The sequence below is a fragment of the Pavona decussata genome, unplaced genomic scaffold (genome assembly GCF_977016875.1).
Source record: "Pavona decussata unplaced genomic scaffold, jaPavDecu1.1 SCAFFOLD_366, whole genome shotgun sequence".
Taxonomy (NCBI): domain Eukaryota; kingdom Metazoa; phylum Cnidaria; class Anthozoa; order Scleractinia; family Agariciidae; genus Pavona; species Pavona decussata.
Genome location: NW_028145742.1, coordinates 3,074,314 through 3,086,851, shown reverse-complemented (window position 1 = coordinate 3,086,851; position 12,538 = coordinate 3,074,314). Strand labels below are relative to the sequence as shown.

General features: G+C 39.7%; 1 protein-coding gene across 3 annotated transcripts; it reads right to left on the bottom strand.

Annotated features, from left to right (window-relative positions):
- Positions 1-1,132: 1,132 nt before the first annotated feature.
- Positions 1,133-12,522, bottom strand: LOC146452847 (uncharacterized). 3 transcript variants are annotated; one of them, XM_085097464.1, is made up of 12 exons: positions 11,600-12,520; positions 10,120-10,227; positions 9,295-9,528; positions 8,407-8,679; positions 7,042-7,099; positions 6,072-6,343; positions 5,453-5,565; positions 4,933-5,090; positions 4,413-4,546; positions 3,615-3,674; positions 2,510-2,605; positions 1,133-1,806 (listed from the first exon to the last, which is right to left on the bottom strand). In XM_085097464.1, the coding sequence occupies exons 1-12, from the start codon at positions 11,667-11,669 to the stop codon at positions 1,433-1,435; spliced, it is 1,950 nt and encodes a 649-aa protein (XP_084953590.1). In that variant the 5' UTR covers positions 11,670-12,520; the 3' UTR covers positions 1,133-1,432. The 3 variants fall into 3 exon arrangements, with proteins under 3 accessions (XP_084953590.1, XP_084953592.1, XP_084953591.1); XM_085097466.1 differs by lacking the exon at positions 11,600-12,520 and adding an exon at positions 10,761-11,581; XM_085097465.1 differs by lacking the exon at positions 7,042-7,099 and having other exon boundaries at positions 6,072-6,347; positions 11,600-12,522.
- Between the last annotated feature and the right edge of the window lie 16 nt (positions 12,523-12,538).

Genomic DNA, 12,538 nt, shown 5'->3' with positions numbered 1-12,538 from the left:
TACCGTGTACCATACACGAAATTGTCCAGAAAAATTTCAAGCCGCATATGTTATCTGTCCATTTGTTCATCGTAACCATTCATTTGTCAATTGGTTTACTCAATCATTTATTTTATTATAATTAATTTAGTGTGTTCTTGTTGTTTTTTGCGAAAACGTGCTTAGTTCATTTTTCCCAATCTCTTTACTTTCATCTCTTCTCTCTGTTTTCTTATGAGCAAGTTCCCACCCGACTGTTAAGAAAGACTAAACATTTTAACAACAAACAATTTTAATAGTGGTCCGTGGGTAGGCTTCATTTTCCTTCAATGTTCCGCCGTTTAGGGATGTGATCTTTTGTAACTTGCTTAGTTGCTTGTCAAAAACATCTTGCATCGTGAAACCGTCCGCTTCACCAATGTATTTTCCTGCGGCTAAGAAGCAAAAAAAAAAAAAAAAGAAAAAAGGAAAGAAAAAAAAACGCGATTGAATACTTTAACGCATAGAAAAGCCTTACGGAAATGCTGCCTGTGCAAGTCAGTACACTGCGTGATATAATTTCCAGGTCAGTTAGATGAATACCAAACACGCTTTGACCAACGGAAGGGTCGTCCAGTTGTCGTTTGTTTTCTGTTACTTTTGCCCTTGATTTTCCCTCGGTTCGCACCAATAAAAACCCGCGTAAACAACCTCGTTTCCAGGACTTTCCCCTCAGAGGGAACGAGGTTGCCTGTCACTCAAGTGTTTGTCACACGGCAAACGCAGGGTAGTGACACAGGTTACCTAATTTTGTCAGACAGGAAACATAGTACTCCTCTTAACGCTGCCCCCCCCCCCCCCCCCATGTTAGAATTAATTGTAAAATTTAGCAAGTTTTTCCTTAAGTTTAGATCCCACGGAAACAAGGCATCATGGTAGTTTTGTCTTCACATGATTGACTTATAAGAAAAGGAAAATTTGGGAATATGTTTGCTCTAATTAGCTATAGAATGTTAAAGAAATTCCATTCGTCTAAGCTAAACTAAAGCAAAAAGCTAATTACCGTCGAATCGGTCATTTTCTTACCATTAAAGGGTGTGGCTGTCACGGGAGATGGTGGTCCAAAGAAAATTTCGACAGTACTTTGGTAAGCAAACCAAGACCAATATAAAACCTTTGCCGTTTATTCAATCTATACAAATCGTATCGTTCTCTATTATAAAATATCTTCCCCCCTTGGAGTTTGTAACTCAGCGATCGATAAGGTGTTCTAGGGTTTTATATACAAGCATGCGTGGGCTTGTTGTCTTGACATAGTTCATCAGCAATCGAAAAAAAAAATATATGAACAGAACATTGGTTAAAGCGATCAAGTCACTTCACGGGCAGATCTCTAAACAACTGAGTCCTCTTGACGTCTGCCTAAAACATAATCAACTATTCTATTCAAACTTGAACACCGATGTTCAATAGATCAAGTGTTTCGTATCTTTTCCTCTTTTTCAGCTTTTTCGATATCGCCGATCAGATTCACTATCTCCTTGGCCAAGTTCCAGGAACTGTTTAATTCAGAATTTCTTTCCTTCGACATAGGAATCAATTGCTTTCGCGGGGCAGGCTGCTGGAATGGCAAATTCAAAGGAACGCCCTCTAGTTCGGCTATCTGCTGTAGATTGCGTGATTCAGACATCAAGCGGCCAGCCTCCCGCATGATCCCGAAGCGTCGCATGGCACGCGCCTGTTCGATTCTGGCGATTCGCGCGCGCCTTGCTCCTGCCATTTGACGATTGGCATCCGAGAAAAGATTGCGCACTCTGGCCTGCTCTTTAGCCCCCATGGTGTCAAAGCCTGTTAAGATAAAAAAAAAACGTCATATAAATATAAATACGTTTTTAGACTATAAAGCAAATCCATTGTCCACCGATTAACCATTGGTTTATAATTGCTCAAGCCCAACGGACTCTGATGCTTATCGGGCGTGGAATACTAGTCTCCAGAAGAGGGTAGATTTTTTCCGCGCTGTTAGCCGGTTTTTTCCTGTGCATATTTCGCGAGTAAGTGCATTTTCCCGCGCATGCGCCTGGCACCTGCTGCATTTTCCCCCACGCTTGCTGCGTGACACCTGTTGCACTCGTTTCGCTTCTACTTCTGATTGGTTTATTATATTATTTACATGCGTTGTGATTGGTCCGATTTACTAGATTAATATTGATTTGGGAAACACTTGACGAGTGGCAAAGGAGCTGGTATTGGCACTGGTTTTACTCAAGCAGCAATTACCAAATGTGCTGTGATTGGATGAAACATAAGGACGTGTTTATAAGCATGGACAATTTGGACGAATCTCTTGCCTTAAATTCGAACCAGTGCGCTCTACGTTCATACTGTTTTCTTATGTTACACAGAACAGTTAAACTCCGGATGATTTCAAAATTTCCTTCATTGGACAGTTTTGTATTTCCCCTAATATGTCGAGTTTTGGGTCTGATTCCACTAAAAATAAGCCTCAAGACTGATACGAAAAGTTTAAAATAACTGACTGGCAACAAACCTTTCACAAGTGGTCCACAGTCGCACTTTGGACAAGATCCGGGAACCTTAACAATCCGACACAGGGAGGGGCACTGTGATAAAATGTTTGGGCACCCTGCAACAGCACAGCAAGAACAGATATGGGAATGGGACAACACAGACGGAACGAGCGAGTTGACAGAAAATAGAGACTGGCAAAAATCAAGTTTCTTTTTTCTCACTATCACGTCTGCAAATTCTAGTAGATATGATTTTAAGAGGTTTTACCGTCCTTAAATTAATATCAGATGAGTTTCTTTTGTTCCAACGTGAATTGTGCTATTTCAAGCAACAATTCGCTGCCTCTTAGTTCAGATCTGTGACCAACTTTAGACACATTCCGAAAGATACGAGAAGTTTCAGTTGCGTTATAGTTGTTGCTCTACGTTGGTAGATAGTTGGTTCATTTTCAGTTATTTTGGGGTACGTGTTATTAACGAACAATGGTTGCCAACCATCTGTACATCTAAACTGAAGTCCACATCAATAAATGTCCATTAGAATATTTATCAAATAATGAAAGCGTCAAGAGTTGATAAACAAGGCAAAATGCTGGTGGAATATCGCCGAACAGGTTAGATTAAGTGAAAGGCGTATTCAACCTTGTTTCAAGGAAAAAGAACCCTGGGTGAGAAGGTTAAGTTTTTCAGTAGAACACAAACTAATCAGGAACGCGTGTTAATAATAATAATTTATTATTTATTACACCTTGCATAGTCGTGTCTTTTATTTGTTGTTATATAACAGCATTACACAGTGTCTTTACAGTTCCATTCCCGAGTGTTTGAGAACTGATCAACTCTACCCTGAGAGTTAAATGGTTGTTATTCTAGTTAAAAGTCTTTGTTTTTCACTGATGATGTTACGTTACAGTTTTACTTTGAGTGAAACTAAAACAAAAGGACCTTAACAAATATGAGGCGCCATCATTTATAAATCACAGAACTAAGAGCCCAGCTTCTGACTGGACTGGACCAAAACGTCGAGGTATATCCTGGATAATATTTGCCTTGTTTTGAGCAATTGGACCCGTCGCGGTAGAATTTCTGCCTGACTTTATTTACGCCACACAAACCAGTCCTCACCTCTCTTCTCTATTGACGAATCTGTGCTATTCTTTGATTTATCTGCAACTCTTGTTCGATCTGAAAAGCATTCAGTATGAGAAACATCGTGAGATTAATAATTATCGCACATATCAATGTGTCCCCTGTTTTGTAAATAGCCGTTTTCACACTAGAGACGGATAATCCGTCTAGACGGATAACCCGTCTGATACATTTCCCGTCTAGGTGTGAATTCGAAGACGAATTATCCGTCTTAGACATATAATTCGTCTTCAAAATCCGTCTAAATAGACGGATAATCAGACGGATGAAATCAGACGGATAATCCGTCCAAATTGACGGATTATCCGTCTAAGACGGGTCATCCGCCTTAGACGGATAATCCGTCTTTAGTGTGAAAACGGCCAATGACTCGTTGTCAGATCGTCGAAAAACATTGAAAGCCACCATATCTCTACTGTCATGAACACCTACATTCTCCGATGGCGATGCGAGCAATTTTGCTTTAGCGAGAGAGAGGCGACATCATTTCTTGCAATTGGTGGTTTTTGTGAAGGGAGAAAAACCGGAGTCCTCTAGGAGAAAACTCTCGTTGTAAGTGATAGCCACATTTGTTAGTCACAAGTAGAAAGCGGCGGAGGGCTGTTATCACTAGTACTGCGTCAACTCTATGCCCCAGTGGTGACAATCACTGAATTCCTACTTCATTTAATTCATGCAGTGTATATCCCCATCCCGTACATTCATCAGATTGATGCCCCAGTATGTTACTATGGCTCAGTAGGATTAACAAAATCCCACCGCGCTTATACTCACGTCTCTTGCAGATGTAGCCAAGTGGTTTATAACAATTGTCGTCATCCCATTTTCCCCAGTCATACCGCTGGTACATAATACCGCACTGCTCATCTTTGCCGTCGTAGTGCTGTCCCTCCTTCCAGTTCTGGTATCTAGTGTGAACACAATAGGCACACAACTGGGTTTAAACTCTATGATGTCTTTGGCCTCTTTTACGCTTACTAACAGCTTCACTAAACTTTTCACTATTTATATAGCTTTTAAAACAAAGTTGTATCTTAACCCTTCAGCTACGAAATCTCATATGGGATAACTAAAAATTGACCTCCTTTCCCTCTTATGGTGACACTTTCAATGAGCGTTTATGCTTAGATAGACCTAGATAGCTTTATGCAGTAGCTTATTCATATGCATAAGAAAATGTCTTTTGTGCCCGATAAATAACCTGAATTTCAGCCCTCTCCTCATTCGCTCATTCCTAGAGCAAGCTGAAATCCAGCCTAGCTGACTCACATGCAATTTAACTGTAGATTTGTACCTGTAGCGTGAACCGTCGATCCAGGACCACATTCGTTTTTGTTCTTTATATGACATACCAATCCACAGTTTGTTTATTTCAGATGACTTGCGCAGTTGGTCTGTGATGAAGCTGTTTTCCTCTTTAGTGTGAACGCTTAGTAGTTCAGCATTGCAGAGCTGAGAGAAAAAAAAAACATTGGCACATTACCTCTTTTACATTTGAGCTCTTTATTAAGCCGCACAAGGCAGTTTCAGTTTTGAGTTTGTTCATGAAAAGCGTGGCCATTCAATCGACAGCTGCTGAGCAGAACTTCAGTTCCTGTGACACAGTTTGTTATGTTGTACAAGGTAGTTCCACTTTTGAGTCTGTTGATGCGACGACTTCAATAATTTGAGCAATATGGTACACTGACTTTCTTGTGGTGCTGTTCACTGCATTGTATGTAAACTCGTGTCCATTTAACTAGCAACTGTACAGAAGTATTTCCTGTAGTTCTTTTAATTTTTTTTAACGTCCATCAAGCTATTGTATCAGGTACCTTGCAAGTCCTAACAGCATCGAACCAACTTTTAGAATCATCCGTTGATACTTGGTACTCAAAAACATCTCCCTCCATTGGAACAAAGTTGTCACATTTGGCATAAATTGTGTCTAGTAGGAGAAAGAAAAGACATGGCACATAATTGGAAAAGGAAAACTATTAAGTAAAATCCTATGTTGGTGTCTCCTTTTCAATTATGTTACTTTGTTAATCAACTGTTGACGACATCATAGTAATTTTGCAAGTCTTAATTTCAGCTACGAAACAGCACAAGGCATAGTGCAAGTTGTAAATTTAAAGGTGACGTGCCACGGTAGCAGTATTCTTTTATAGTTAGCTTTGTTTCTTTTAGTTTCGTACAATTCGGACGATAAATTATCCGGTGGGGCTGTTGGGCCGAGAAAGGTCCACCTAACAGAGGTGTAATTTTCTGAGAGTGTTTCCAAACATCTGAGAATAGTTTTATTTGGGCAGTCATCCTTTAGTAACTTAATGGTGGGTGATCACTCAAATAAAAGCTCTTGTGATGAACTATCACGTCTTTCATTGTCACTATTAAAACATTCCACCTTTTTGGCATTAAAACGTTCAACTATGATTAATTACATAGCCGCACCTCCCCGCGTAACCTTCACTCTAGCGACATCGCCTGAGTCATCGGGCCTTAGGGCCAGCGTGAACTCGCCATTCAGCTTGAGTGGCTCTTCATTCTTTACATCCACCGCTCTCAGTACAATCCTCTTGTACTCGTCACCAGGTTCTAAGCGCGCGTACTCCACTTGAGATTCATCCATGTCAAGTGTGGTGGCCGGGAGGATCTGGTCCGGGACAATCCTTGCCTGTCCTCCAGCGTGGTTTGTAAGTTTCACGTAGAACCATCTATTGCCGCTTCCTGGGTTAACGAAAATCGAGCATGACAAATACGCTACGCCGCTGGTTATGACAAATGGCTGGCGTTAAAATAAAGTTCAAGAAGACCGGCTAAAATACACGAAAAGTATAATTAAAAAATTTACTTTGCAACATGATAACCCGAATTATTGGTAAACTTGTTGACTTTTGCCTACAAGCCAAGTATTCCTGTGAAAATGTTACTTTTTTTACAGGTCACTTTGTGAAGTTAAAATTAGCAATCATCGAAGTAGTTAGCCCCGTAAATTTCAGGCGATGTATCTGTGATCTGAATTTCAATAATTTTCTATTTTCTATTTTCTAGTCGGGAATGCGCCCCATAAAATTTTGGGAACGAACTTTACACAGGACAAATTGAAGTAATTAAAAAAAACGCCAACAGTGAACAACTCTTTAAAGTAAGTTATATATTGTTTATTGTAAGACACTGCCTCCTCCCCAAGGGCCAACGTTTACCGCGAAAAGCGCTGGAAAACGGAGGTGCAATGCTTGATGGGAAGGATGCCCTACACTCCAGGCGCATATACCACGTTTGACTAAAGAGCGGCGCCTGGGGACGAGGCAGAGTAAGACAAGTGTTCAGTTGGTTATAAAGTGTCCAATTGACATCCGTCAGTCGCCTATGTTTCCAGTGTAAGTGAAGTAGGCAATTTAGTGACAAAAACATGAAGCACTTGCCTAAACTCTTGACAATGTGGCCATGTCTCGCATGCAGGATACCATTCCTTGAGTCTACAGTAAAACGAGATTACAGGTACAGCGGCATCAGCACAAAATATCTCCATAAATCTAACATGTACCTGAAGTTGTGAGTCCAACCTCTATTTCATTTAGCATGACAGTTAAATTTGCAGGCTTAAGTAATATTATATGGTTATGGTATAAGTAAATTACCAATCAGCATTTTTTTTTGCTCAGTTGGGCCCAAGAACTCTATATTGCAGCGCTCGCGATATAGAGCTTGTATTCACGGCTGTTAATTAATGCAGTCATTCGATCATAAACTGGTCAAGGTATTTTGAATTATGAGAAGGATGTATTATTCAGTGAGTGACACAGGCATACTGGGGAAAAAGAAAAGGAAATACTAGTGCTCCTATCAAGAGTCGAACCTAAGACCTTCCGATTGCTTGTTCGGATGTTCTACCACTGAGCTACAGGAGGCTTGTGGGAGCTAGGCCATTAAACAAGGTTCATGGTTCAAACATCCTGCATGCTGCTAGGATTTCAATGTCAATGTGTGGCATATGCGCAATGGAGTAAATGTGATGGCATATTTTAAGCGTGGTGAATGAAGTATGTAAGTAAAAATTTTTTCTCAAAGGAAAAAAAAAATTCGACTTCACTTGTGAACCTTTCCGCTCTTTAACAGAATTAAATTAAAGTAGCGATAAATATTGTAGCCTTTCAGTCTCCAGAAGAAACGCCAAACTTTTCGAACACCTCTACAAACTTCGAAACCTAAACTTCAAAAAGTTTCCCAAATTGTATTCCCACAAAAAGTTAACGACCTTACCATGTCATAAAATTCATGAAAATGCAAGCAAGATTTTAGGCAAACTGTGGCGTTTTCTGTCCAGTTTGTTATTCTCCAGGTTTCCACCGAGGTATGAGCAAAGAGAAAATACTGAACACAAAAATAAAAACCAGGAAGTGTTAACTGGTTCCTGGAGTGTTTTTCATTCAGCCAAAATTTTCGGTTGGAAATTCAGGAAACTTTCCCTGTCAAATGGAAAGGCTCTTTTTTCAATCGTTTCAAACTTGCAATCTCATTGTTTAATCAGAAACGCACGTGGTGACGCAATGATGGCGCAAGAAGACAACAAAATGAAAATGGAAATTTTGTGCAAATGGACAGTAATTTCAGTTCCAGCCGGCAGGAAAGTAGAGTAACCGCCGTGAAAGGGTCGTTCGTTTGTTCCGGAAAAGTTCCGTTTGATTCGCGCGTACCATTTACATTTCAATCTTGTAAAACCAAAAATTTTGGCTAAATAGAAAGGGCCCCTGGTTTAATTTTGTCGCTCAAAGTGCCCACTCACCCTCTCTAGCCACGTAGGCCTCTTGCGTGTCATCATACGTGGTTGGTTTTACAGTCAAAGTTTTTTGACCATTTATGGTCAGTGGTTTGTCTGTATACTCATCTTCAGCATGCAGTGTGATTGTAACCTTCCTGTCAGATCCGCTCAGGAGTCGGTGATAGACGAAGATTTCACCGCTGCTTAGTACAGCACTTGGCAGGATCTTGTTGGGCTTTATCTTCACGCGTGAACCAACCTGGTTTACGATTTTAATGTTCGCCCATTTCTTCACCTCTAGAATAAAACAAAGAGATATATCTGTGGAATTTCGTTGGAAGCAGGTGATAAGACAATGAACTATTCCACAGAGTTTGCGCAGTAAAATGCCAAGAAGAACCCTGAGATCTAACTTACACCAAGTTTGAGGCCAAATCAAGCTTAATTGCTAGGAATTTAAACCACCAATAAGCAGATCGAAACTGTATTACAAACTGGAATGAGCCGCAAAATCTGAACATCACGTTAACATTGATTAACAATACGTTTTTGTTGATTCATATAATAGAGCGGATTTCAATTGAGTGTCGAAAGTAATTGTATGGTTTCTTTGTTTTAATTTACTACGCTCTGTGATTAGTTGGCAAAACCCGCGCCACTTTCTCAACCAATGAGATATTTATATCTGTTGTGATTAGTTAAAGTAATAATATTAATAATAATATTAATTTATATGGCGCAAATTCAACTATGCAGTTTTCAAATTCGAATACTTTAGTTTTCGTTTTTTAATCGATTTTTGATAAAAGCACACAGTTGAAAGCTTCTCTAATTGGCCCTAACAGTTAAAAGATAAAAAGATAAAATAATAAAAAATATCTAAAACAAAATGCGGTTGTGCACAGTTCTTACTTGATTTTTGTTTTTGATGATCGTGATGTTGATCACGCTGATGTTTGTGATGATGATGTCGATGATGGTGGCCCTTGTTACTCCGTGCGTCCTTAACATACACCTTTCGCACGGGGCCTGAGACGAAATGACGCCGCGATAGTTCCCCATTAGCCGTGTCAGCGGATTCGCCTTGCTTCATGCTATCCAAATACTTTTTGTAGACACCACGGAACTTTTTAGAATGTATCAGACCTACAGAAACAACACAATGGGGCATTACAAACTTCCCATCCTGGGGACAACGAAACGGCAAGGTATGTTCCTTTTTAAAAACCCCTTCCCGTTTGGCCATCACGTCATTTTACCATATAAGGACAAGAAAACACACCATATATGACAGCGTCATTATATTGCAGGATCCCATATTGTTAAAATCTTACGACAATCGTAAGAATAGCCATGATGAATTGACGAGAGTTGTGTGCGATTTTTTGCATGATGCGGGTAGCGCACGCTCTAGAAATCGCATGCGACAGTCGTAAGCAAACGTTGTACCGTCTAAATCGGCCTTTACGCTTTAGTGTCCCGGACATTGTGCTAGTTGTTCGCACTTCCCTACCTAGCCTTGTAAAATTTCCACACATGTATTATCTGGAAACTATAGACTACGTTGTATGCATTAAATGTTAAATTTGCGAGCCTAGAATGAGATGTCCCCACATTTAAGTGGCTAATCCTCCCGCCCCACCCTACTCCAGCTCAATAATGACAGGTGCAAAACACCGTAGACATGCTATTGTGCCATCACTGGTGAATCATTGCAGTAGTGCGGTACGGACGCACCCATGATGCGGTCAAGCCAAGGTCCTGATGAGGGAACTTTGGAGCGCCAAGCAGCATTTGCAGCTTCATCGGCCTCAACGTCTGGATTATCATCATCATCATCCTCATCTGTAGACAGACAAACAACAAAAATATAAACGCGCGAAAGAACGGTATAACGGTATATGGGGAGTGGTCGCCCAATCACCCGAGTCAGGGGCTCATGTTAAAAACGCTCGACTAAAAAAAGGAAAAAAAGAAAACAAAATACATATCAATACATTTAGGAGCCAAAATACTTTCACCCTTACAGAGCGCGCCTCGTAAACTGCAGTAGCGTCTTAGTTTTTCTTGGAATATCTTGGAACACTTTTTGGGGAATTCTTAAGTTGACTTACAGGTGTTGCGATTTGGCCGCAGTAGGACTGAATACGAGAGTGTTTAAAGACTGCGGCGTTTAACATTCAAGAAATACTGTTATGTTCATAAACAACGAGCGATGATTCCCTTAACTGAGGACGTTATTTGTTTGTTTGTTTTTAGCAAAGACATAACTTTGTTGTAAATTCAAGGCGAACAAATTGAAAACAATAATTATAGAAGAGGACGAAAGCAAGGGGGCGTGAAAAACCAAGATTTGGTAATCATGGCTGATAAATAACCTGCGATCAGAGTCTATATATTTCCTTTTCGCTTGTTAAATCAATCCGCCCTGCTGAAAAAAAAAAAAATGAAAATCGAGCTCTAAGTGTACAAGAGTTAAGAGAAATTAAAAAAGCAACAAGCATGCTTTGATCACAGATAACGAATCGTAAACAAAACGAATAAACTTTAATATAGTTTAACACCTGTTTTTTTTTTTGTCTGTTTGTTTGTAGCTTCTAAAAAGTTCGTTCATTTTTAAGAATAAATGTCGCTTAATTTAAATGAAAAAATTACGAGACAATAAAAAGAAGGGTTTTCATTACAACAGGTGACAACAGGCACAAAACACATTAGGAAGTCAGCCATGCAAAAAGAAAAGTTAAAGAAAAAAAGATACAGTGTTTTTGTTCTCTACACAAACACAAAACAAACAACGACAAAATAACAACTTTACTTAAACCAAAAAATCAGAGCGGAGAAATACAGAGAAGAAAAATGTAACAGTGCCAAACTTAAAATGTGGATAGATGGGGACTGCCAAGGATATGAGTTTCAATGGTTTAGTAAGCAAGGCTAATAACTAACCACCAACAAGCCACCCACTTTTCATGGCTCTCAAAATAGTATCCAGGGGGTGTTTCCCAGGACAAAATCACAAAATGGGAAGGAAAAATCGAGCTTTTCTGTTCTGGAATGACCTAAACTTTGAGTTATACGAGTTTTAAGGTTTGAGTTTGGATAAACTCCTAATGTGTGACAATTCAACAGAAAACTATTGATGCAGAACCGTTTCCTTTTTTTCTCAAGTCTAGCTTAGTTGTTTTTTTTTAACAGTTTTGTTAATTTTGTACTTTACCTGCAAACGCCGAGACAACAGCAAGTAATCCAAAAATACAACAGGCTAGAGTTTGTTTCCTGATCTTCATGGTTCAAGACGCTCCCTTAGACGAAGTGCGTCCGACAATTCAACCTCTCATAAAAAAAGCGCAACATTTGACCACTTGAGATTTGCAAATATTACATCAGAAAGAAAGGGCGTATTAAGGTCAACCCACCAGCATGTTGGCACTCAAGCTCAACATTACTTGACTGCAACTTGTCAGAGCGCCACCAATGAAGGGCTTGTCTCGCTTGACAGGGCGTTTACCATCAACAGGTCAAACGGAGTTGGGTAAAGTGGTCTAATAAGATCTTAAGTGGAAGGTTATTTGCTTTGAGTGGAACACTCGATCGTCATTAAAATACCAGATGGAACTTTTAATTGCCAACTCTTTCGAACGTTTAATCAGAACGTTTTTATAAAGCGTTTCCATATTGCATGTGATAGCTGGGTACGGGTTTTGCAGTTCACAAAGCACGTAATCATAACGCGATGGACCGCAGGTCAGAAGTGCCTGCTACAGGTCGAGTTAATCAAGTGCGATGTTCCAGAACACAGAATACTTTATTCGAATACAAGATCGGATAAGAAATCAACGGTGCAAGAAAATTTGATTAAGATGGATTGTTCTTTTATTCCACGGAATGCAATCGTATCAAGCGACTTTGTTTATAACTGTTTGTTCAAACAGATAATTATGGCAATCAACAACAACGCTCGTTTGTTTAAACAAATATTTTCCAAGAACAACGAAAGCACGATTGAGATAACATTAAATTATGTGATGTTTTTCTTCTGCTTGGGAAAGTGGGTGAAATCCTAGAGTTCAAGAAGCCAAAGCTACAGAGGCGTACTGTTCATCATGATGTACAAGATGGTTTTAGCTTCTGAGTCTTCGGATAAAATCCTTAAGTG